General features: G+C 50.4%; 11 protein-coding genes across 11 annotated transcripts; 5 read left to right on the top strand and 6 right to left on the bottom strand.

Annotated features, from left to right (window-relative positions):
- Window positions 1–121: 121 nt before the first annotated feature.
- On the bottom strand, window positions 122–505 carry Asppvi_002699 (U6 snRNA-associated Sm-like protein LSm8; the record flags this gene model as incomplete). The annotated part of the gene is made up of 2 exons (XM_043298680.1): window positions 122–393; window positions 481–505. 2 exons carry the CDS (start codon window positions 503–505, stop codon window positions 122–124), a joined length of 297 nt encoding a protein of 98 aa, XP_043154615.1.
- A 685-nt stretch (window positions 506–1,190) lies between these two features.
- Window positions 1,191–2,647, bottom strand: Asppvi_002698 (putative proline-rich, actin-associated protein Vrp1; the record flags this gene model as incomplete). The annotated part of the gene is made up of 2 exons (XM_043298679.1): window positions 1,191–2,432; window positions 2,489–2,647. The coding sequence occupies 2 exons, from the start codon at window positions 2,645–2,647 to the stop codon at window positions 1,191–1,193; spliced, it is 1,401 nt and encodes a 466-aa protein (XP_043154614.1).
- A 324-nt stretch (window positions 2,648–2,971) lies between these two features.
- On the top strand, window positions 2,972–4,249 carry Asppvi_002697 (uncharacterized protein; the record flags this gene model as incomplete). Its single annotated transcript, XM_043298678.1, has 1 exon — window positions 2,972–4,249. One exon carries the CDS (start codon window positions 2,972–2,974, stop codon window positions 4,247–4,249), a length of 1,278 nt encoding a protein of 425 aa, XP_043154613.1.
- Window positions 4,250–4,494: 245 nt separating this feature from the next.
- On the bottom strand, window positions 4,495–5,404 carry Asppvi_002696 (60S ribosomal protein uL1; the record flags this gene model as incomplete). The annotated part of the gene is made up of 4 exons (XM_043298677.1): window positions 4,495–4,757; window positions 4,830–5,023; window positions 5,144–5,321; window positions 5,386–5,404. 4 exons carry the CDS (start codon window positions 5,402–5,404, stop codon window positions 4,495–4,497), a joined length of 654 nt encoding a protein of 217 aa, XP_043154612.1.
- A 733-nt stretch (window positions 5,405–6,137) lies between these two features.
- Window positions 6,138–8,056, top strand: Asppvi_002695 (uncharacterized protein; the record flags this gene model as incomplete). Its single annotated transcript, XM_043298676.1, has 5 exons — window positions 6,138–6,227; window positions 6,286–6,376; window positions 6,425–6,832; window positions 6,896–6,986; window positions 7,033–8,056. The coding sequence occupies 5 exons, from the start codon at window positions 6,138–6,140 to the stop codon at window positions 8,054–8,056; spliced, it is 1,704 nt and encodes a 567-aa protein (XP_043154611.1).
- A 909-nt stretch (window positions 8,057–8,965) lies between these two features.
- On the top strand, window positions 8,966–11,067 carry Asppvi_002694 (uncharacterized protein; the record flags this gene model as incomplete). The annotated part of the gene is made up of 8 exons (XM_043298675.1): window positions 8,966–9,205; window positions 9,266–9,294; window positions 9,347–9,386; window positions 9,433–9,724; window positions 9,776–9,889; window positions 9,938–10,266; window positions 10,325–10,678; window positions 10,735–11,067. 8 exons carry the CDS (start codon window positions 8,966–8,968, stop codon window positions 11,065–11,067), a joined length of 1,731 nt encoding a protein of 576 aa, XP_043154610.1.
- A 1,378-nt stretch (window positions 11,068–12,445) lies between these two features.
- On the top strand, window positions 12,446–13,218 carry arfA (putative ADP-ribosylation factor; the record flags this gene model as incomplete). Its single annotated transcript, XM_043298674.1, has 4 exons — window positions 12,446–12,593; window positions 12,707–12,951; window positions 13,004–13,069; window positions 13,126–13,218. The coding sequence occupies 4 exons, from the start codon at window positions 12,446–12,448 to the stop codon at window positions 13,216–13,218; spliced, it is 552 nt and encodes a 183-aa protein (XP_043154609.1).
- A 497-nt stretch (window positions 13,219–13,715) lies between these two features.
- Asppvi_002692 (uncharacterized protein) lies at window positions 13,716–14,567 on the bottom strand (the record flags this gene model as incomplete). The annotated part of the gene is made up of 1 exon (XM_043298673.1): window positions 13,716–14,567. One exon carries the CDS (start codon window positions 14,565–14,567, stop codon window positions 13,716–13,718), a length of 852 nt encoding a protein of 283 aa, XP_043154608.1.
- Window positions 14,568–17,089: 2,522 nt separating this feature from the next.
- Asppvi_002691 (uncharacterized protein) lies at window positions 17,090–18,310 on the top strand (the record flags this gene model as incomplete). Its single annotated transcript, XM_043298672.1, has 1 exon — window positions 17,090–18,310. The coding sequence occupies one exon, from the start codon at window positions 17,090–17,092 to the stop codon at window positions 18,308–18,310; it is 1,221 nt and encodes a 406-aa protein (XP_043154607.1).
- Window positions 18,311–19,345: 1,035 nt separating this feature from the next.
- Asppvi_002690 (protein ERV29) lies at window positions 19,346–20,557 on the bottom strand (the record flags this gene model as incomplete). The annotated part of the gene is made up of 5 exons (XM_043298671.1): window positions 19,346–19,418; window positions 19,475–19,539; window positions 19,595–20,088; window positions 20,163–20,275; window positions 20,391–20,557. 5 exons carry the CDS (start codon window positions 20,555–20,557, stop codon window positions 19,346–19,348), a joined length of 912 nt encoding a protein of 303 aa, XP_043154606.1.
- Window positions 20,558–22,261: 1,704 nt separating this feature from the next.
- Window positions 22,262–23,464, bottom strand: Asppvi_002689 (uncharacterized protein; the record flags this gene model as incomplete). Its single annotated transcript, XM_043298670.1, has 1 exon — window positions 22,262–23,464. The coding sequence occupies one exon, from the start codon at window positions 23,462–23,464 to the stop codon at window positions 22,262–22,264; it is 1,203 nt and encodes a 400-aa protein (XP_043154605.1).
- Between the last annotated feature and the right edge of the window lie 1,315 nt (window positions 23,465–24,779).

Raw genomic sequence — 24,779 nt, 5'->3', positions numbered from 1 at the left:
CGGATGCTTGACGTTTCAGCACCAAGTCGTAGTTTCGGTCACAGCCTCGGAACGACACCATTAAGTCTTGTACGCATGGGAAGGGCTGTCCACCGTGTATAATTGAGTGCCAATTGTCTTTTCATGCGTTTTTCGTGCCCTTGACGACCTCGCCTTTCACCTTCGACCAGTCGATATCATTGTCAATCGCCTCGTCGACTTCACCGCACAGAACCACATTGTCGCCTCGAATCAAGTAAAGTCCGTGTTCGATCTGCGAGCTCGGTTCGGGGTCATCCGGCGTTCGGATAATTCTCTCAATTGTGTCCAGCAGGACGAGATTCGTCAACTGATCCGTGGACAAGAGTGTCCCTAGTAAGGTGCGGCCGTCGACAGTGAGAATGAGGACCTTTTCTAAGCATTACGATAGTTGTGTTAGCCACCGTACTGTGATACCTGCGTCGCATAGTGCCATTACCGCATAGAAAAAGGCGAACTTACTATTGATGTAGGAGTGCAGAGACATGATGGGGAGCTGCGAGGCCGCTCAATGACGGGCTAAGGTGGTTCAAGTACAAAAAGTTCCGAGCCGTCCGCTGACTGGGCTGGTACCTCGGTGCTCCTCGGAATCGGGATTGACAGCCAAGTTGTATCTCAGCAGTAAAAGTCGGCAATAGCTGGATTCGCAATTGGAAGCTTCCTCGTCCGCCTTTGACGGCAGAGTGATCTGGACAAATCGGATGAGCTTGGATGATCGGACGTGACCCGTTTGAGTTCAATCGATCACTGCCAATTCAAATAATGGCGTTGTACTTGCAGAATGGATGTGAAAGAAAAGTTCGCCCGTGGTCAGTTCTGAATAAGCAAGTACAACACCCAATTCCGCCTTTCGCATTTCGATGCTTAATGTATCACCGCTCCGCCGACTGTATCTAGTCACGTGTGTTGAGCTTGGCCTACCTTAGATCTCAAACTAAATCTACAAAAACAGGAGATGCATAGTGCCTACAAATTGAAAGAGTATAATGCACTAAGAAACGCCTGCAGGTAGACATTTCATAAGAATTTATCCGACTGGGATATCATGTACACGAACTAACAGCCGCGTGCGTACTGACCGCGGACTATCGGTGTCTCACATACGATCAGAAGCAGCGCAGTAACACTGAGCATCCATTTATTTCTCGAAACAATATCAGCAAGCCGTCCGATTAGCCGCTCAGCGCACTCAAGTTCAATGGTACACTGCTACCTCGTCCAGCACGGTACCGCCGGGGACCTCCCACAAACGGTCGTGGCTTGGGAAGCAGCCCGTCGCTCTGAAATTTGAACCGACTGTCTTCCACTCGAATTATTCCATGCGAGCCCGTGCTCTGATGCCCGGGGGACGAGCCGCCATTGGTTAGGGTATAAGCACTCGGATCCAGGGTCGAGCGGGTCACAGACTGGCTAGGCGGCGGTGTTGGAGGTTGCGCTGGAGGAGGTGGCGGATGACTGGGGTGTAATGCTGGTGCMGTTGGAGGAGCCGATGGCGGGGGTGGTGGTGGAGGCGCTGATGGGGCAGATGCTGCTGGAGGAGGCGGAGGAGGTGCGGATGGCGCATGGTTACTATGTCCGAGAGCGTTCCTGGCAGCTTGCACCGCGATAGAAGCAGCCGCTGCCCCATTTGTATGTGGTGATGAACCTGCTGCTGCCGGAGGTGGAGGGGGAGGGGTCAATCGTGCAGGTGCGGGAGGAGGCGGTCGGGGTGCTGAGGATGCTGGCGGCGGAGGAGGAGGTGCAGCCGGACTGGAAGGGGCAGGGGGTGGAGGTGGAGGAGCTGGCGAGGACGGCTTCCTCGACGTCAACGGAGGAGGTGGCAGTTTCGCCGAACCAGGCAAAGGAGGAGGTGCGCGTGGAGGTGGGACATCCGGGGTGGTTTTGATTGATGTAGATGAGATAGTTGAGGAAGGCCTTGCGGCTGGTCTCGGCGGAGGTTTGCGCAGATTAGCAACGAGCGGGTTAAGCGGAGGGGCAGACGGCGGTTCTGTAGAAGACGGTGGTAGTGGTGGACGAGCACCTGGAGGCTTTGGAGCAGAAGCGACAGGAGGCCGTGGAGCTCGCGAAGCCTCCGGGTCTGACATATAAGGCGAGTCACGGTTGGCTCCTGTGTCAACCCCGCCCCGACTGCGCAATTTGGGCATCCCTCCTGCGAAGAGTCCTCCCAGTTGAGGAGCAGTAGATGTACCGCTATCTCCACCGCCGCCGCTGTCGCTACTGCTTCGTACTCGGTTGGCTGAGGGAATAGGTGGTGCCAGGCCACTCGGGGGTTTCGACATGCCAGGAACAGGAGGTGCACCTGCCACTGGAGGTGCAGCTGATTTAACTCCTCCCGCAATCAAGGGTGCTGATCTGTCATTTGTGACGGCCTTCTTCAGTCTAGTGCCTTTGGTGATATCCGAAAGAAGCGCGCTCTACCAGGACATTAGCTGCGGGTCTTGGAAAGGCAAGGAACCGGCTTCCTACTGACCCTATCTTTGACTTCGCCCTTAGCTGGCCGACTTGGAAGACTCCCAGACGGAGGAGGGGGAGGGGGAGGTCCGCCCATGCCCCCTGGTGGAGGAGGGGGAGGAGGAGGGCCACCCATCCCTCCAGGCGGCGGCGGAGGAGGTGGTGGAGGAGGAGGCATGTTGGTTCGAGGAGCAGTAATCGAAGGGATAATGACAATCCAGTCCGGGTTATAATATGTAGAGATGAAATGAAAATACGAAGGATTCAATCCCCCGTAAGGCTAAAGATCATCTGACGATTGTCAATCTTTGGCGATGGCTGCCTTTGGGGAAGTTAAAGTTAGTACGTCAGGCAGCTGGGTTAGTTGAAGGACGGAGATGAGGTAGTGGCGGTGCTACTCCAGTGTGCTGACATCTCCGCTTTTTTCCAGGTCAGGTCTACCAACTCCTCAAAAAAGACCGCGCATACTCACTCTCAACCCCCAAAGTCTCCCACTCCCACCATGAAGGGCTTGAACATTAGGGGCCAGAAGACTTCTAGGTCACAGGCTCTAGTTTGTCAATTTTGCCAACTCTCCACAAGGCCAATTGCCCGTCAGGCGCCGTTTGCGCGGTACTATTCATTCACGTCGACAACCGCTACCCGAGCTCAATCCAGACAATTGCGGCCAAAGAAGGATTCAAGAAATCCATGGGTCCCTGACAGGCTTGTACCTAGCCGATTGGCATCGACTTCCTCGGACACGACTTCCTCTTTCGACCCAGAGACATTATTGCGACAAGTCTCCTGTGAGTCTTCTGAACTTCTCAAGCTCGACTCCGTACCCTCCAACGAGTCAGTTGTGAAGATTCTACAAAAATGTGAACAAATAGCAGAGGCTCTCGTGAGTCGCGAGCAAGACAAAGTCGAGAAGCCTCCTTCCGCTGGGGAAGAGGGAAGTGCAATCTCCTCGTTACTAGATCTGGAGGAAAAGAACGCATCAAAAAAGCACTTCAAATCAATCCGCGACGCGCAACCCCGCCTAGCTGAGTCGCTGTCGCAGATCGCTACAGGGCTTCTCAAGGAGGAAAAGGTCTTCATTTCGCCAGAAGCGATGGCAAGCTATACCAAGATCCAGACCCTTTTGAAGAAGGCCGACCATTTCCCCGAGATCTTCTACCTGTACGCCCACAAGCCAGTTCCCGAGGAGAACAGTTCACCTGTTAAATACCACAAGGCAAATCCCAAGAGCGTCAACAGCGCCATTCCCACCGAACTTGCCAACAAGGCGCTGGACATCGCCATCGAACAACGTAACCTCCCACTCGTCCTCGCCATCATTGATAATACATTTTGCGCCCCAGCCTTCCACCGTGCAAAGCTCTTCAAGAAGGCTGCTGTGCCACTAGGTGGACTTGCAGCCACGCCAGCCGCGTGTTACGCCATCGCTTCCTGGGCCTCTAACTTGCAAAACACCATGGATCCCAGCACAGCGACTGGCATTGCCTTCGCCGCCACCCTCGCCTATGTCGGAGGTACATCGTCGATCGGCCTTTTGGCTATCACATCGGCTAACGACCAGATGGAAAGGGTTGTTTGGCAGCCTGGAGTTCCGTTACGACATCGCTGGCTGCGAGAGGAGGAGCGCGCCGCGCTCGATAGGGTTGCCGTTGCTTGGGGATTCAAGGATATCTACATGAGGGGCGAGGAGGAGGGAGAAGAGTGGGACAGCCTGCGTGAGTTCATCGGTATGAGAGGGATGATCCTCGACAAGACGGATCTTATGCCCGGGATGCAGTAGGTATTTACCCTACTTATCCACATGTATATTATCTTTATGGACAGCACTATATGTACTCTATACGGCCGGCGTATATCCTAGAATAGATGAAGAATGTAAGATGTGCGATATCGCAGCACACTACGGAATTGAAAGGAAAAAATTTAGGTACCAGTCGTGGACATCACATTTCCTATCTATGGAATATACAATCCCACACCTGAGCGCCTAAAAAAATCTGACACAAAGCTAATTGCGCAGAGAATCTAGTAGAGACGCTTGGGGGGAGACATGGTAGCCTTGAGGACAAGGCTGCCAACGTTCTGCCAGCCCTTCTTCAGCAGGGAGACGAGGTAGTTGATGGCCAGCATGACGTTGGCGACGAGCTCATCCTGAGTCATGCCGACGTTGCCAACGGCAACACCGAGGCAGAGAACCTTCTTAAGCTGGAACTTGATGGTGGACTTGATCTCGGTGACCTTGTTGGCCATGTCCTCGTTGTGAGAGACGGGGGTAGGGAATTTACCAGCTGTGTCAAGTTAGCATTTGCTAAGAGGCAATGCCGCGCGCCGTGCGTGCTTCGGGAACCGAGAATACATACCCTTGGACAGACCGGGACCCAGGAGACGAGGAATCTGCTTGATGAGGGTGTCGGAAGCAAGGAAGGCATCGTACTTGCGAGCAAGCTTCTTGATGAGCTTCTTGTTCTTGTTGAGCTTCTTCAGGTCATCAGCGGACATGGCATCGATGCCGTGGTGCTTGGCACGGTCGAGATCGTGCTGGTCACCAAGAACACTGCAGACAATCACCGTCAGCAACCTTATTCCCAGGTCTATGTGCTACCTCATCCTTCTCCCGATGATGCGTATGAAGACATTTCATCGAAGGATGGGTCGGTCGGAAACGTTGACGTACCAGATGGTCATGTTGGGACGGGGAACGGTGGGCAGCTTGATGGTGCCAGAGAAACGCTTGTCACGCTGGGGGTCGTAGTTCTTCAGACCGATCTGAAGCTCGACGGTCTCGAGGAAGTTTCTCTTCTTCTCATTCTGAGAGTAGTTGAGCAGCTGCTCGATATTCTCGCGCACTCCGGCTGTAACCAGGCGACATATTAGTTGCTGTTTCACAAAGGTCGCAGGTAGAATTCTGATGCATACCGACTGTGATCTTAGACATGATGGTGACAGTCTTCCAAAAGAATAACTCTTATGGTGTGGCTCTGCGCTGAATATCGGTGCAAGGACGAGAGAAAAAGACTTCGGCTCGCTATCCGCCATGAGAAAATCCCGTTCTCCGCTTGTGGGTGTGGATGGCACTAGCCTGATTGGGACCTAGGTTTGCCCTAACTACAGTCATTAATTACTAAGCTGTGAATAAACTTATGTGCATAAATAAACTATGCTTCATTGTCCCATCCACATCGATTAGCTCAGTGGCGCTTGACTGATCATACTTCACTTTAACAACAATCTAACACCTTGGTTTTACTACTCTAGTCCGCTACGAATCGATGGTGCCTTTATACATTCTAGATGACTTGATCTTCCAGGATGGTAAACCAGCCCCAGAACAGCCGAGCCGTCCGGGTGGCTGCTTCATGCACGGAATGTCAACGTCGGAAGCAGAAGGCAAGCAAAAACCGAGGCCGTAATCTTGAAATGCATCCTTGACATTCTCTGACTTATCTTATAGTGCAGTCGTGAATGGCCCTGTAATCATTGTCAGGCAAGAAGAATTGCCCACCTATGTAAATTTGAGCCGAAGAAAGTGTTGAGAGCAAGTAAAGCAACTGTCAATGATTCGAGGTTCGTTATGGACGTTATCATTCCGTCCATCCTAGCTAAAGCTTGTTAGACAAGCCGTTCCTGCTCGCGCTATTAGCGCTGACAAAGGGCAAATTGCCTCCCCAATGGCTGGGACCGCTGTCGAGGACAGTAAAGAGGACTTCAAGGTCTTGGGGTACCTCCCTGAGGTTCAATCGGGAGAGCATATGAGCGGAGTATGCTTCTTCGACGAAGAGATACCTGGCATTTTACTGTGGGCTAAGTCTTCAATAGGATTCTGCTGCAATTTCAAAGAAGCCAGGAGGAACGTATTCTCCGGAAATGGAGAATGCGTTACGTGTAATCCCACCAAAGCCTTATACAGGTATGTGCGCGGATATCTGCGCTTGAGAATGAGCTCACATGACTCTAGATATTTTGGTACAACACTATATCCGTGAAACGAACTCGCAGTACTATTGCCTATATCCACCCATGTTCCTACGTGATTACTCTGCATGGTGGACGGGTAAAACCAGCGGTCAGCAGTTGACTGCGGAGTTTACCTGTCTATTGATACGGACATGTGCATGTGCAGCATTGTTCCTCGATCCTGGATTAAAGCAGAAGCTCGAAATGGAGTTGGGAGAAAGTGTTGAGAGCCTTTCTGAGCGATACCATCATGCGGCCAAACAACTGAGCAGCACTATTCCCCCAGGGAAAGGGGGACTAACACAGGTTCAGCAACTATTTCTCACAGCAGCCTGGTATAAGGCTGAAGCCATGTTTGTTGAATCTTGGCATGTCTTGAGCTCCGCCATCCACGAGGCCCAAGAGTTGGGTAGGTAGCTAGTCCTAGTCATTCGTCAAAAAGGCGCTAATTGCGAACATCATGGTCGAATAGGCATGCATAAGAGCCTTTCCAAGGTAGGACTTCCAGAATTTGACCTGGAAATGAGGCGACGTATGTGGTGTATCCTGTATAGTTGGGACTGGTAAGTTCCTTCACATCTATTTAGGCTTCGTGGCTCACTTATGAAGGCAAATGTCCCTCATGCTATCCCGCCCCTTTATCATTAACAGCAATTACTGCTCCTTTGAAATGCCCAATGTGAGGTTGGAAAGCGACCATATTGAAGCAGACGTGCCTTCGGCTATAGTCCACATCGCACTCCAGTGCCAACTCGGCCAGGCCTTATCCAAGATACCAGGGGTAATGGGTGGAACAATGACTCCCGCAATCGCCATCACTGTTCAACAAGAGACCGAGAAATGGCTTGCTTCATTTCCGCCTGCTTATAGGCTTGTCAATCCTGACATGCAATGGGACCATGATTACAAATACGTGGAGGTGCAACGCAAACAGCTGCATACTATTGCCTATCTGGTCATGCTTATGCCATTGAAACAATGTCTCACAAGAGACGTACATCAAGACACCTCCTCTATCGAGAAGAGTCTCCAGCCCACTGCCATTGACATTGCACTGAAATTGGTCAAGGCAGCTCACCAACTCCTTGATTGCATGTTGCCCCTACATGCGAAATTTCATTTTGCCCCGTTCGCAATGTTCGACACAGCCGCCAGCCTATGTTCAGCCATCATCCACGACCATGGACGACGTCTCCCTCAGCGAGACGAGGTTATTGAAGCAATCAGTGTGACTCTGCGCACACTAGAACAGATCACCCACGACACGAAAACCGCCGCAATATGCTACTCAGTGCTCTCAAAACTTGTCAACAGACTCTCCTTGACCCCAGAGGAGGAATTGATCCTGCGCTCCAAATCATCCGACATCCCACGTACAGGGGTGAAGAAGCCTTCTGACTCTCAGTTGACTTTGGATGCGGTCCCTAGCATCGACTTTGGCATTAATAACAATCTGCAGCCTTTAGACGCACACAGCCCTGAGATGTATGCTTCCACAATGTCAGGTTATTCCTCCCTGGAGCCACTGGCGCCTCCGTCCACGGACCTTCAAGAGCTTTTCAACATGGATCTTGGTGAATTAGGCCAGATTTGGGATATGGAGAATCTCGGTCTTGATTTTCCACTGGCCTAGCTGCTTAGGGTTTACCCCTTTGCCAGTTCGTGAGCTGGCTTATTTGTATCATGCAGGAACCGACACCATACCAGCTGCCGCTGCGCCTGCTATTGAGAGAGCCTATGATCACGATCACTGTTATCTGAATCTGAACTTCGACTGCACGTCATTTCTGCTGGATATTGCAGCGAGACGACAGTCAACACGGTTTGACTGTCGCATCGCGTATACGACGTGCTCCAATATGAAAACAAAGTGTCGTCCAACGAGCATTACGAATTCGGCTTATGTTTTGGTCTGGTGCTTACCTGTTTGTAGAATGAGAGCGCTACCTCTCTGCTTAAATATGCTCCAAGGATAGCATATAGGGACTCTAATATTTGATTTGAGTCATAATGTAGCTGCATATTTGAAGCCATATATATTGGTAACACCACGTGACACTGCATCACTTTCAAGAGCATATTTGGTGTCTTTCAACTTAACTTTCTATATAGGTCAACGCCTTGACCATATCAGAAATGAAATATCAATGCGCATCTTTTACCTGAATGTATTCATATCCGAGTTACACTTAGGAATCTTAAGAAAAGTGATCAGCAGTCGCATGAACATGCCACATAGTTGCAGAGGGTCCCATGAGGAAACCAACAAGTCAGCTGCACGCAAGAACAGCAAAATCAAGTAATTCTGACAATTATTTCGTGCATTCTGTAACACATCAATTCGCGCTGATGTCAGGGTCAGTCGACAGCCACACGAGGACTATCATCTGCAGGGTTATTATTAGGCGCTGGCTGGGCGCTTAACCTGGCCCTGATATTAATATGCGATGCCCCCTTGAACTTAACTTGTATCTCTTGCTCGTGCGCTCAGAGATTTATTTGAGACTGAGGATCACAGCTACAGAGGCAAACTGGAAACAGCATGTCCAGCTCATCAGCGAGTAGAGACCAGAACCCCTATGAGAACTACGCGAGCTTTACAGGTGGACCGACCCTTAAGGCTAAATTTGGCGATATTGACGAGGAGTCATGTTTTTATGCGTATAATAGACGGTTACGAGATCCGCAGACGCAGAATTTCGTGCTGGATTTCGGGAATGACGATGCCTGGTGTGCAATGAATCTGAGCCAGGAAGACTTCGGCCTGTTGCTGCGGAAGCCAGTAAGTCGCATTCGCATTTCGCATAACCGTGGACAACAAGTGTTGATATGTGAGCTTCAGAAACCGAATTGCTTCGGGACTAGGTGGATGTGAGTTACTCTCCGTCGTCCGGATATTGATACTGACGACGTCTGGTCGAAGTAATATTTGGGCCCCAGAAGAACAGAAGGATGTGATCAAGGTTCGTCAGGAATGTCATACAAGAGTACAGAACGCTGATGATCCAGGAAATTACGAGCTACTACGGCGTCTCTGAAAGGCTACAGGGGATGATGTGTACTGATCCCGTAGCAGCTCCGCCAAAAGCTCCAGCACGCGTGCAGTCTCTGAGGGCTAGCTTCCACAGAAGCATTGATCGATCGCATCGTCCTCGCAGGGAAGATCTTGAGGAGGCCGTTTCATTGAAGAACTTATCAGATCCAGACGACATTCAAAAGGCAGCTTCATTCCGAGGCCTTACGTTTGCCCACGTCACAAACCAGATTTGGCACTTTTGCTCCGTGGATCATGGACCCCGATGTATAAACTCGGAGACTCTCATCGTTACTTGCGAATGCTGACCGAATCCAGATACTTGCGTTGGATATAACTCGTTATACGTAATCCCAAACGTTGATATATCAAACGGAAGAGACCTGCCTAGTGGAAAGAGACTATGGTCCTGGTTAATCCATTGCGACGATGGTGCGGACAACCTAGCACAATTGTGGCCACAGTTGCTGACGAAGCAAGGGACTGTCATATCAATCCAAGAAAACCCGTATCCCCGAGTATCAGAGCCAAGACCAGAATCAGAAGTCAAGTCGGTTCTGGGAGTCGTGCGCAGAAACGTGCAGATGATATTTTCAGGTGCTTCCAAGCAGCACTCTGCTTCATCCGAAAGTGACTCGTTGGTCACCATTCGAGTCCGAGCGTCTAATGACTCTCGTTCGGACCACGTTAGTATTCGTCAGGATGATGGCCCTGGCCTGCTTTTTTACTACATCTTCGATGACTGGGTGACGAGTTATGCTCTAATTGCAAAGCGTGAGCATAAGTACGGAGTCTTGCTGGATCGACTGGTAAGAATCATTTTTGCAAAAGCATAGGTCGTGCTCAAGGGCTGATCTAAGAGAACAGAGAGAGGACATGTTGAACAAACCGGTCGTCGACTTGGTAAATGAACTACATTGGCTGGGTAGAAGGCTGGCAGCCCTACGGCGCCTGTACCAGAGCTACGAGCTCATCCTGACGCGCGTGCTTCAGAGACAGCGCTTGCTGTGCGATGAGGCGCGCTTAAGGCACCCGAGAATGCCACCTGGGCTCATCATTCAGAGTGAATCAGAATTGTCGAGCAACTGTGGAAACTCTGTAGGCGTGCGCTTGAACTCCGCAGCCGTTGCTCGCTTCGAAAGATTGCTTGATCGGATCAAACTGTATTGCTTATCTGAGATCGAGGCCTGTTTGACAGAGAAGGAGTCCCTCACATTCCTGGTCAGCGAGCACCTCTTCGCCTTCAAATGTACTGATTTGTTGACGAGTTAGCGCAGAACTTCAACTTGATCGCCTTGAAAGATTCACAGGCTGTCGAGAAGCTGACGAGAATCACCATTCTGCTGGCGAAAATCACGATTCTTTTCTTGCCAGTCAGTTTGATGACGGCGTATTTTTCGACCGAACTCAGTGGTGTCAAAGGAGTATATACGCAGACCGAATATTGGATCAGCTTCGCAGTCATCATGGTCCTGTCCTTGCTGATCCTTGTTCTCTTTGGTTACGCCAGCGGCACCATCGAGGGCAGGCCAATCTATCAATCACTGTCGCGAACATTTATCTCCTCATCCAAAGATAAACTCGGCCATCAGCGAAAACACGTCGATTAGCTTTGATGCACAAGGCATGCAGAGTCGGCTTGAATCTGAGAAATGATGCTCGTACTCTTCGAAATTAGATACAGCCAGATCTACCTGCATCCACAGCTTCTCATGATTATGACGCGTAGATAGAGTGGCCCCCTGTGGGTTTCACGTTACCAGTGAGCGCCGGGTATCTGGAGCCAACCACCAGCCTGGAATTGCGGCGATGAGATAATGGGTACTAATAACACGTTACCTACTTAAAGAGAACACGAGACAGGGCACATTTGCGAATTGCGACAGATACCTAGGCCCAGTGCCACCCAAGGTGATCCACTGGGACGGGGCTGATTCAAGAGCCAATCCGGGAACCTATCAGAAAGGGACCAGACCCAGACTGTCCAGACTTTGTGCCTTTGTATTTGGGGCCCGGAAGTGTGCAGCATAAGGGGAAAAGGAACAAATGGCCTGATTACGAGCAAGAATAGGCATCAATGAAGAGAATTTTGAGCAAGCAGCTCATTCGATTTTCAGTATCCAAGTTACCGTCGCACAGTGATAGTCGGTATATGATCGCTCGCAGTATCATCACTGCCCTGAAAGGAGCCGTTCTTAGTGCGCCAATAGACGGGAAACACCGTGTCCTCTTCATGTGGCCAGGCAGAGAAGATTCAAGAAGCGCAGTATAAGGGGACAAGTAGCAGACAAGAATGTCCAGTCTTGTTCCTGTAGAGAGTCATTACTATTGTTCAAGAAGAGAACCAGATGAAATTTGACGCCATCCAGAGTCCACAATAATAGAGAGATAGATACTTCGTACTGAGTGTCGTGATTCTGGTGGTTTCGTTAGTGACGGAAGCTACGCCGGCGGCTGAATTTCTCGACCTGGCATTTTTGCACCCAAAAATTCCAACACCGACAAAAACAAGACCCGGCTCAGACACAAGACACAGGCACAGAGAGAGAGCGTGGTCTGTCTGCTACTCCATCCTACCTTAATTCTATCTATCTATCATCATCACCATCACCCTTACCCTCGTGTATCCACGTTTTGTTTCCTATTCTCCAGCTTCTTCTGTGTTGGTAAGTCTGCCCTTGCTATATTCTCTTTTTATTTTCTCTTCGACTTATTTCCCTACTTTTGCCCCTCTCCCCTCTCTCCCTTTCCCTCTCTCTCTCTCCCCTGAACTCTCCCATCTCACCGTTATTCCCCGGTGTGAATACGCCCCTCGTTCTCAAGCCACCCCATACTCAGTCCCCGTGTCTGTTTGCACTTGGACCTTCGACTCTTTCTCTCTGCCTATATCTCTCATATTCTCCGTTATAAACCAATCAGACCGTAAACTTTCGATTGACTGACCTCTACCGTCGCACTCCCCTTAGACTCGTTTACGCCGCCGCCAACATGGGTCTCACCTTCTCGAAGTTGTTCGATAGACTATGGGGTCGAAAGGAGATGCGAATCCTGATGGTTGGTCTTGACGCCGCCGGAAAGACCACCATCCTGTACAAGCTGAAGCTGGGTGAAATCGTCACCACTATTCCCACGATTGGTCAGTCATCCATTCCCGCTGGTTCGGGTCGTTCGTCAATTCATTACGCCGGATAATCCTCGTCGTTCGCGTGCGAGAAGGAAGGTGTTGCTGACATTGGTTTACGTGTCAAGGTTTCAACGTCGAGACCGTCGAGTACAAGAACATTCAGTTCACCGTGTGGGACGTCGGTGGCCAGGACAAGATCCGTCCTCTCTGGAGACACTACTTCCAGAACACCCAGGGTATCATTTTCGTCGTCGATAGCAACGATCGCGACCGTATTGTCGAGGCCCGGGAAGAGCTGCAGCGCATGTTGAACGAAGATGAACTCCGTGATGCTCTGCTCCTTGTTTTCGCCAACAAGCAAGATCTGCCTGTATGAGACTCCTTGTGCGGTTTTGTTCGGTATGATACTGATGACTTTTTAGAACGCCATGAGCCCCGCCGAGATCACCCAGCAGCTTGGTCTGCAAAGTCTTACCCGTCGTGCTTGGGTAAGTTTACTTGACTGCCGGTGCGGATCCTTGACAGTACACTAATTTATGTTTAGTACATCCAATCTACCTGCGCCACCACTGGTGACGGTCTGTATGAAGGTCTGGAATGGCTCGCCGATGCGCTGAGGAAATCGAACAACTCTTAGAATGTTATAATATGACGAGTGGAAGAAAACCCGAAACTGTGACGAGGAGTTGCGCGGATGATGGTTGGGGGACCAGGGCCGGCAAAGACACCTTGCATACGGAAGGGATTTGCTTCTTGGTGGTACTTGTATGTTCTCTAACGGCTCTTCATTCCTCTATGCTATTAGCTTTTATTTCTTCTTTCGTCCCGGCGTCGATTCCAACAAATACTCCTTTGTGCCTTTTGAAAAACCATTTTTCATCTGTTGTTCATGTCCTCGAGAGTCAAGGCTGGCTCGACGTTTATGATCCATCCAGAATGGTTATGTTTCACTAAACATATTGATAGGTGTCGGAAGTAGATGAAATGAATTTGATGCACTTGAAGACTAGATTTCAGACGATCTTCTCAATAGGCCCTCCACTGATCGAGGAAAAGTATATGGTCTTTGTACAACTAGGGCGCTTCTGATGTTATGAACACAATACCCATGCACTCTTTGCTGGACGGACCTTCTCACTCTCCTCTTTCCACCTCCGTCCCACCAACCCACCACACAGCCGCCCGAATAATGTCCATCACGATCTCCAACTCCCTCTCATCCCTTGGCGCATAAATCATCACAAACCCCGGCGGCACACTCTTCGCCCACCACCACCAGCACCACCCGTCCCCGCCGTCGTCCCACGCAAGCGGATGCCGCTCCCCCCACCCCTTCTCCAGCACGACCCTCACATCCGCCGGATGCAGCATGAGATGCAAGCTCCCGTCACTGGGATGCGAGTGGCAGACTTCGCCGTCGCAGGTGAGGCGGTGTACCTGCCCGGACGGCAGCGACTGCGCCAGCGCGGAGACAGCGGGCCCGCCCGCGCCCACGCAGAAGATCCCCGTGCTATGTTTCTCGAAGCAGGAGGTCGCGGCGTGGAGACTGCCTGGGTGCGCGTTGACCAGGTCGTGGATGCGGTTCGACAGCGTCGCGTACATCGTTTTGCTGGCGCGCTGGGTCGTCTGTCTGTGGGGTGCTATCCCTGCGACGGTTGGCCGGGGCCCCGGCCGGACGGGGAGGGAGGCGGGGAGCTGCCCGCGCTTTGGGTGAAGGGATGGCGGGATGGAGGGTGGGCAGAGGGGGTCGCGGACGGTGAAGAGGCGGAGGATGCAGATGCGGGCGTAGCCGGTAGGTGTTGAGGGGATGCCGCCGGGGCCGAGGGCGAGGAAGGCGTGGTAGTCTTTGCGGATGTAGTGGGCTGCTAGGAGGAGGGAGGGGAGGCAGAGGAGGAAGAGGAGAGGGAGGGGGGAGTTGGCGGCGGTGGTGGTGGTGAGGAGGAAGGGTGACTGTCTGGTCTCCGGGGAGAAGATGAGGGCCTGCATTGAAACTGTTTAGTTGTAGGTTCGTGTGGTCTGGCTGGGGACGATTCGAACATACCATGTTGATAATATCCCCTCCGCACGGATCTAAGTCGGCTCTTTGGGTGGTGTAGAAGCCATGGTACAAGACATAGTAAACTATTTATATTTTACAAGAATTGACCTAAACGCAATTATTATCTCTTCATCTTCTGGTAAGTCAGGATATACGTCGTTGAGTTTACTTTTTAGCGGCATTTTGACTTCACGATAGGCTCATCATCACTATTGCATCATCCGCTGTGGACGAGTCCAAGCCGCTCCAGCTTTGCCTTGGTTCCACGTCTTGGAAATGCTCTATAGTCAACTTCCGGTAACGTATGCTTTCCTGATTCTGTGAGACATGGGATTATCCCATTGACAGGTTAACAACTTGACAGGCTTGAATAGTGGAGGTTTCCAGTAATTGTTGGTTGCTGTTGGCTCAACATCAACTGGTCAGTTATTTTGAAATTCGAACACATAGATCACTTGATTACCCGCAAACTCAGGCTAATCGATGTTAGTATTGAGCTCAAGAGCCGTAATCTAATTCGAATGACTGGTTCAACGAATCTCTAGATTGACACGTGGAAAATGATCAACTTGCCTTGTTGATCCATCGTTATCGTTCCTGTTATTGACACTTCTAAACTAGAGCTTGCCTTTTCTTAATCAGAAGAGTGTTATTCTTCGATTGGGCCGAAGGTAAAAGACTCTACTGGGAGTTCTTGAGTTTCTAGGCGTTTTCATCTTATAAACAGGCTAAGGCAGAGAATCCATATTGGATGAACGGACATGCTTCTGCAGAGAGAATTACAAGCATTCAAGTACACTGTTTGAGTCTTTGAAGCAGTATCAACTTGTCCGAAGAGTTCCGCAACGTCCCTGCGAATGTTTGACAACGCATCTATAATTGCAGATAGCTCTGAAGTTCTGTCGCGGTGGGAATGATATAGAGACCCGAGGAGACTTTCAAAGATGCCTGATATAGTAAGACACAAGTTGCCTGCATTCGCTGCTCTTCAGAATTAGCTTGAAACCACACCATCTATATGCCGTTTCAAGTGCTTGCAAAAGCGATTGTGTTTGACACTTTCCGCTTGCTGATCGGCAGCATTGTCTTGACCCATGTTGCTGCAAATGAGTGAACCATAACGATGTCGGCTGGATGTCAGTCGTGAGGAAACATATCAGGAAAATACCCGACGTAAGCCAATTAGGAACTCGATTGGTGAAGATCTGGATCTCTTCCTGGAAATATGTTTGCTTATAACCAAAGTGGAACACTGGACTATCAGGTGGTCACGACATTGCTCGATGCGCCGATGCTTCAATCTATGGCAGACGTCTGGGAGGGGATTCCGATCGTGGCCTCACAAGCTCGCCGAGTATAGCAACTTATGGCCCCCAACGCGGCGAAGTTGGCTTTCGGGACGCGTACTTCTTGCCTCCGGCGCTTATTACACTGATGACTGGTGGACAATGCAATGTTCGGCGCAGTCCGGCTTCTGTACACCGTAGACAGCATGACAGCAGTGGGTATTCCTTGATTATTCAGGTTCCAGTAGATGTTTCGGGCTGCAAAGGGGCTTTCCATCAGTTGGAAGGGGCTTCGAATTGCTTCAATTTGGTATGACGCAAGGGTCTCTTTGAATATAAGAATGCCATTAGTTGATCCATAGAAATGGAAGTTCTTAGCAATTGCCTATCCTGTACATTCCATTAGAGAATGCTTCCGTCTGGCAGTGGCTGTCTGTCAGTGTGGGGTTGTCCCCTCGTATTTGTATACGGTCTGCAGAGAAGAAGACTCGGTAAATTCATTACCTCCCTAAAGAGGTATAATGCTGTTGAAGTCCTCTGAGCATAATGATTCCATGATCATGATTTCTTCATCTTCAAAACAACAGGAGGCAGTAGCAGATCGATGGTCATACATAAATAGGCCCATTGTCTGAGATCAACCATCTGGTGCCTGGCGATGAAACGGCTCCCGTGTTTTAGCGCCATGACTAAGTCTCTGTCCCGCCCCTCTCTCTCCGTTCTGCCAAGCCCAATCCGGTGGCCCAACTCCCCCTGACAGCGAGAACAGCCAAACAGCCAACGGCCAACCTCTCCTCTATCCCCATCCCCATCCTGTCCATCCATTCATCTTCTTTTACCATCTTCTCCTTCGTCCTCCTATCTCTGATACCTGTTCTCATTGCTCTCTTCCTCAATTTGCCGCTGTTTCTTCTCTCGCCTCTTATCCTTCGCACTTCCGCTTCTCCCGTAACAGATCGCTGGCCGATCTCCGTGTGCTCTTTCCTCATAATTCCGCTTTCGGACAGAGAACGCCCTTCATGTTGTCGTCAGCGCCACAGCAAATATCGAGATCAAACTACCAGTGCCTCCGGGCCAAATAGCTCTTCAAACCCCTTTTTTTATACCAGTGCATTCGCCGGACTCGTCTACATCAAGCGTCCCTACTTTCTTCCGAATCGTAGGCATCATCACAGCTGACCGCCATGTGGCTGTACAGAGGGGCTCAATCGGCCGTCTTTTACTATGCCACCTGTACCCCCTGTGCTATGTCCTTTGACCGTCGCAAGCGAAAGAAGGAAGCTGTTCGATCGCAACGAGAGAAGGAGAAGGTTGATGCCGTGATCACCGATCAACCAAAACCATTCCCTCAGCCAACACCGTTCAGTACCAACCCGGGATGGGCGGAGGAGATTGCTCTAGGTCCGGGCCCTCCTGCAAGGAGAGGAGGTAATCGGAACAATCATCGACGCACCGACAGTTGGAATACTGATCCTTTGTCACCTATGGAGTCCAGCCACGACGTGGGGGAGGCATCGCTGCGAAAGGATAAGAGCAGCCTTAAGCATCCGCTTGGCGACCGGTGGAACCGTCTGCGTCATCAACGCGAGGATGAACCTCTGTGGGGGGAGGAAGTGGAGGTGAAGGGCTCCTCGGTTGGAATCTCCGGCGGAGGCAAAGCGAATACGACCGAACCCAGCAAGTACTATGTCGCCCGGGTGCCCCCGGTCAACGATCTTCATCCACCCATTGTAAGCGGACCCAAGAGCCGAGCGGAAACAAGGTGGATGTTGCAACCGCCTCCCAGTGCCAGAGTCATGGCCGGAAAGGAACCGTTCAGTGCCTCAACCCGCAAGAATGACGGCGGGGCATTACCCAAAGACAATCATCTTAACAAGGCAGGGTCGGCAGTTACTCAGCGGAATAGGCTGCTACCGCCCTTGGCTACTCAAAGTGCGGATCAAAGATCCTCGAACAAATCCACGCCTATTCTGGCTTCTCCCTACGAACACACCGCCCATAAAGCACCAAAGCCCGAAAGCAACAGTCAGCCTGACCTTTCTCGGAAGTTGCCGTCGACTATGCTGCCTTACGGACGTGATGAGAGCACATTTGTCATCTCAGGACCTAGACATTCACGTTGCGATTCACCCTCTACCATATCTTCTCAAGACTGCTCGGAAGCGGAGACTCCCAGTATCTCATGGCAGTATCCTGAAACTCCGACGTCACGGCCAGTATCAAAATCAACGGACAACAATATTAGAAATGCCCGTCCGAAAGTATCAAAGACACTATCCACGTTACACCAGGACAACAAACAGATCCAGCTATACCACTTGGATATCAACGATGATGCGGTTGAAGAAATTAGCCTGGGCCAGTTTGAACCTATTCGACCTTGGCGTTGGAGCATGGACATTTAAGGATAGGACCCCAGCGGGCCACGCTTTCAACCTCGCGTTTGTCTCTTAGACCTTTTGGCCTCGCGCACGTTTCTGGATGCATTCAATTGGTTTCTCTATCTCGGCGTTGGAAGCACAAAAGCGGCTATTCTCTCATTCACTTTTTTTTATTCCCCCCGTTTATCATCCATGCAGAGCAGGAAGAAAGGCCTACCATTATTCCCGGGCTATCTCCATGGCTGGTCCATGGCAGGCTTCCTGTGGGATTCTCAGCCCTAGGCTTCTCGTCCGAGTCATCATCCCATTTGCTAACTCTTTCGCATTCCTGCATTCGAGTCATTCTCATTGTCAGCGCAGATTACCATTCTCTAGCCGTTTCCTTGACCTGTCCCATCCTATTCTTACTCGAAGTTTTTCTTGTGAGCTGTTGAACTTTCTTCGTGTATAATAGCTTCCCTAATACATACCCTGCGTCATATTTTACTTTCAAGCCGGTGTAAATTTACTCGTAGCTGTAAGGAGTGATACGGCAACTATATTCCTGCAGTGATACGTAGTCAATCGATCCACGTGTGGCGTGCATACCTACGTAGTGCATAGTCATACGGGTATAACGATCGACTGGTCCAGCTGCATCCTGCAGGTAGATAGACGCAAGGAAGTAAACGCGATTATCGGGCAGTCCCCACTAGATCGTCCGTGGGAGAACTGTACGTTCTAGTGAAAAGAAATACCAATGGAGACATGCTGGTACTCTTATTTCTCATCTGAGACGACAAGGTTAAGGTAAGAACAAACTAGCCAACAGAGAAATCAAAATCGATTTAGGTCAAAACGCGTCGAACGCCTCTTGATGATGATAGGACGAAGAACCTGCGCTGGCGGAGCTCCAGTCCAAAGATATGAGATGGAGTAGAGGCGGACGGACAAGGGGGGAGGTCTTGTGCGAAATAGATTTTCCAGAGACACGTAGGCGCGTTCGCAAGAAAATGCTGAACGTCAAAGTTTTGGTGGGAGATGGCTGTCCTTGAGTGAGTGGAATATAACCTGCTACTTCTAGTAGACCTTCTTCTTCTCGTCCATGCTCAGTTGGCCGGGACCCATGTTGACCAGGAGAAGGAGACCGCCACTGTTATAGAGTGATTAGGATATGATTACTGGCGGAGGCGGAGGATCGAAACTTACACAATGGATAGAATCTGGAAGAAGTCGTACTTGGCAAAGTCCTTGTGGGGGTGGTGGGGGTGCAGCTGAGAGTAGGAGTCAGTTACGGGCTTTATCCGTCGTAGGGGGAAATGAACGTACAGTCCAGAAGTTATTGACGAGTACGTTGAAGACACTCAACAAAACCACGAGAATGATGGCGCTCCACTTGGCCTTGAAACCGACGATGACCATGACACACGCGACAAAACCGAACAGGCTGACCAGCACGCGCCACAAACTCCACTGGCCGGAGAAGACGAATCCAACGAAGAGGAAGATCAGGAGCACGCGACCAGCAAACTGGACGTACATCTTGCGATCCTTTTCATCCAACTGGGGCAATCCGGCAGGGACGAACTTCTTGCGCACCCACGAGTCGGAGAGAACCATGAGCAGACCGCCGACGACACTGAGATTGCGCAGGAAGAAGTTGAGATCAAAGATGAGACCATAACCGAGACCTTGAGTGACAACAACTCCGAGCAGACCGGCGACGGCGATCTCAGTGTGGCGGCGGGTGATGACCAGGAACGAGCATACGGACATTGCAATGACGTTTAAGATGAGGAAAGAGTGCGTGATACCCCAGGGAACTGGACAATATAGCTCCGTGTTAGAAGAGATTTGTCGCAAAGCTGTATTGATATGGCGAATCAGGGACGCTTACTTTTCCGGTATTCACGGAGGTATACGAGCTGGTCGCTCCATTGTGTGATAATACGTAAGCTGTCCTCGATGAAGGTGACCACGATAAGGAAACGGCCAATGGCAGGAAGATAGCTAGCAATCGAGACGACACAGCGTCAGTATGTTTCTGGACTAATGCTCCGGCGTGTCCGCCCTTGTTTGTATACTTCATCCCTTCTGGCGGACAAAGCGGAAGAGGACAACGTACGGCTTTACAGGATCCGAGATTGTATCCAACCAGTCTTCGATCTTGCTTGTTTGTTCCCGAATAGCATCCAAGGGACTCGGGTCGCTCGTCGCGTCTGCTCGTCCAGGCCCTCCGAAGGGGTTCTGGTGACCGAGGTTGTAACCCGCAGTGCCGCGAATCTGCGCCATGGCGGGAGAATGAACCGGTGGAAGAGGACGGAATAAGTACTTCAGACAGACGTCAATATTAGTAAACTGTCGGTTGGATTGTGCAAAAGGAGGATTAAATTCAACGAGACTCCGGAGCAGAAGCCACAAGGAGCCGAGGAGCAGGCGGCGGGGAGAGTAGTAGTGGTGGTAGTTTGTTTAGTACTGGCGTAGTAGGAAACAAATAATAAGAAAGCGAGGGAGGCGAGCAAAACAGGGGAAAACAGAAGTAGGATGGATCACAAACCTTTCGATGATAAAAGGGATACGTCGAGAGAAAGGTAGCCCAAATTGATAATCAATAGGCAAGTCAATAACAAGTCGTAACCAGAAAGAAGAAAAGACTTGGAGAAATAATAAGAACGACTCTTGATCTCTTGTCCTTCCCTTGTTCCTCTTGTTCTGCTCACTTTGTTCAGTTCAGGCCACGATGACCGAAACTCGCCTCTAGTCCTGTTCGGGCAAGGTTGCCAAGCTACACCTCCCTGCGCGCTCAGTGACGACATCACGTTTCTCCGTCGATTCTGCTTATATTCATCAGAATGTTGATCTTCAAATTGTTCTAATCGATATAAGGATGCCCATCAATATACTGAATGGCCTCCTCCATAAAGCAACATCTAGTGTCAACCTGTGTGGTGATGGCTAATGGATATCCAAAGCTCACAATCAGCGCGTACCCCACACCCGCATAATTCAGGGACGCCGATCTTCAGGCCCGTTCCTTCGTCCCTGATTCGACACTTAAGGTCGTTCTCAAGCATCGACGGACAACCATGTACAGGATCCTTGGGTTTCAACAAGACTGAGAATCATAATAAGAAATTGGAATTTCATATTCAAATGATGAAATATCACGTGTGTACGGAGTATAGAAGAAGCATAAATTTAGAAACGGCTGTGTCCCGTCGGATCTGAGACGGCCACCACTTCACCACTTCACCAACACTAAGCTACAAAGGCAACTAAGATCCACCTTGTCTCGCGTGAGTCGACTCAAATCTCAGATCTGGTCTTCTGGCTTCGACTTTCGAGATCCGATCACAGTACACCTGAGAAAGTAGACAGGTCGTCTGTGCCTTTTATCTTAGTCCCTGACTCGGCAGACAGATCCTGAGATCAGCAGTAGATCTAGTCCAACGATCGAGCTTGGGCCAGACGGAAGATACCTATTCACAAAACCAAATCTACGTATGCCGAGGGAAGAAGAATGATCAAAATCATGGAATCCATACAGTATGTGCATTTAAGGCCTCTGTTAGACTGGAAATATAAAATGTTGTAACCCTTGATAGAATTCATCAATCAATTATTGATCAGAAACAAATATGTTATAAGAACAGTCAAGAGGTCGCAACAAAGACACACAAGAAAAGTACATGAATTCTTTTTTTCCCCTTTTTCATCTTTTTCTCATAGAAAGTCTCTTCTTTCTTCTGGCCAATTCAACCACGTTTCTCTCTTCTCTTCTTCCCGCACTCAATCGTGGTAGAATGAATCCATCTCACCCGACACTAGACATTTTGTGGTATATCGAAGACAGCCCAAACGCCAAAGCCATGAATAATAAATACAGTCCAAGGCTTAGATTCTTGGAATGAATGAGAAGCGTGCTGCTCTTATACGACGTTGTCCTCGTCTCCAAAGGATAAAAAGAAAAGGAAACAGAACGAATACACGGATCATCTAAGCGGCCCAGTCGGAATCGAGAGGGTGCCCCTTCTGCTTGGAGCGCAGAATATCGGGTATATAGGTGGGGGTCACAGTGACCTTGGGGGCAGCGGGAACGGCCACTGGAGCGGCAGGAGTCGTCTGAGTCTCAGACGCACTGGCCTCGCTGAAGCTCTCATCAGCTTTGCCGCCCTTCTTCTTAGTCTTCTTGCTGGACACAGTGGTCCAGTCATCGACAGGGTCAGCACCCAAGATACGCATCTGCTCCTCTTCCGAGGGAAGGCCCTGGTCCCACTTCTTCGAGCTCGAGGCAGTGGCAGGAGACTGCTTGGAGGACGGCGCTTCGAAAGTGTCCAGCAGTTCCACGTTGGAGCTCTGAGACAGATTCTGGGTGCCGTTAGAAGTGGCGTTCATGTCCTTTGTCTGCCAGGCGTTGGTCTGAGGCGCAACGGGCTTGGACTTAGCCGCCTCACGGCGCTCAGACTCCCGGGCCATGTGGAGTTGTTTCTCGAGGAGCTTGCGTCTTTCTGCCTCGGCTTCCTGAACTTGTTGCTTACGAGCCTCGTTCTTCGCCCGTTGCTGACGTTGTTTTTTCGTTTCAACCTGCTTGAAGGATTGAGCCTTCTGCTTTTTCTGCGGCCCTTCCATCGATCCGGTGACACGGAGGACAGACGCGCCGGGAGCAGGAGCTTCGAGCATGTCCGATACATATCCAGCGGAGGAGGCGGTAGGCTGCACCATCGGGGACCCCGCGGGGGAGAGATCATCGTCCGCGTCTGCGCCAGCGGTGGAGGAGGCGCGAGTTGAGACGCCGGATTCAGAGCGCTTACCGGCCTCAGCCTCGAGTTGGCTGGCGGACTTCTTCTTTTTCTTTTGAGATTTACCCTCGCTGCCGCTCACCTGGGTGGGGATTCCACTCTTCACAGCGGTAAAACGCTTGGCCATCTCCTTCTGGTCAATCTCTTCATCCCCATCATCACCCTCCGTAGCTTTGTATTCGAATGCAGGCTTCTCCTCGACCTTCTTGGTCGTGGTGGACGAAGTAGGCTCGGGGGATTTTTTCGCCTTCTTCTTTGGCTTCTTCACGCCAGTGGCGCTTTCTATCTTCTCTACCGCGGGTTTGACAGTGTTCTTGGCTTTGGAATTCGGGACATTATAATACCATCCCAGGCCACCTGCCACCACGAGTACCAGAGCCCAGCTAATGTAAGGATTCATCATGGGTCAAGCTGTATCCACAATGTGTCAGCTCGTGAGGGTCGAGGTGGCGCTTCGCGCTGTGGGAATGGAGCATACCTAGGCAAATTCGGTTTTCAAAGAGAAACAAAAGGGGTAAGAAAGAAAAGCGTATGAGAAAATTCGTGATATTGAGGGTCGTCGTCTCAATGGATCGTTCTTTGAAGTGGAAGGTGGGCGAACAGCGCAGAAGACTAGGCAGGGAGCCCCTGGTACCGATAGCGATTGATCACGGAGGATTAATTGGCTGGACAGATTCGCAGTGACTTAATTTGATCTATACCATCAGGCCAAGAGGGGTTGGAAACTCGGACGGCGGATGGAAAGCTGAAGGGGTTCGAGGCGGAGAAGTCGCGCTAAGAAGGACAGATTGCGTCCGCGAACAGAAACAAGCAGTGTCGTTCGAGCGACCGGGTCTTTAGCAACTCAATTTTCGCACCTTTGCAAAGGCTGGCCAGAAAAAATTGAGTTGACCAGAGAAATTCCGACCGGCTCAGGGGAGTTGGTTGCAAGTCAAGAGGTGAGGTCGCGAGGGCATGAAAAATGGGGAAGGGAGGGTGGGATCACCAGAGGAACATCGAGACAGCTGGTTGATCTCAATTGAGAGATGAGAACAAACAAGCTGAAGCTATGATGAACCGAAGGGATCACTGGAAGGTCAGTGTGAGTGAATGACCGATGGGGAAGAGAAATACGTGGTAGTGAAAGGTGGATAGAGGAGGTGGAAAGGAGGAAGCGAAGCGATAATAATTACGACGGAAGAGGACACGGTCACTAAACTCCGCTCTCCAGACCTCTCAGTATGGACTTTACGGAGAGTACCTTTGAGAGGAGACTAGATAGGCGCTACGGAGTAGCACTGAGAAGTCTCCACTGGGTCATAGTTCACTTTGACAAATGATTAATCTCATTGCTCATTATTAAAGGTCGGCCTATCCAGCATCCATCAATAGATACCTCTCTAGATAGACGTTATTTTATGAATTTCATCCAATGTTTTGATTGTTGCACATCACCCTACTTTCACTTCGTCTGTAGGTATACTATCTACCGCCCTCAAAAGTCGTTAAGCGACTTGAAATCGTCTGAAAGGTAGTGATAGTGACATTCACTCTGAAATGGAAGTCTCCTTGATGCATTAACAAACGGCACTTGCATACGGAGTTAGCTGATTCCTCCATCATTAAACAGACGACAGGGGTAATTCGCGCGGGGGAAGCCACCCAATCCTTCCAGCCATGAGGTATTCCAGACCTTTTCCATCAGCGCATTTCCCCTGACTTTGTCATCCAGTCTA

Source organism: Aspergillus pseudoviridinutans (assembly GCF_018340605.1).
Source record: "Aspergillus pseudoviridinutans IFM 55266 DNA, scaffold_2, whole genome shotgun sequence".
NCBI lineage: Eukaryota > Fungi > Ascomycota > Eurotiomycetes > Eurotiales > Aspergillaceae > Aspergillus > Aspergillus pseudoviridinutans.
Note: the sequence above shows the minus strand (reverse complement) of the source record. Positions and strands in the feature narration are given on the sequence as shown.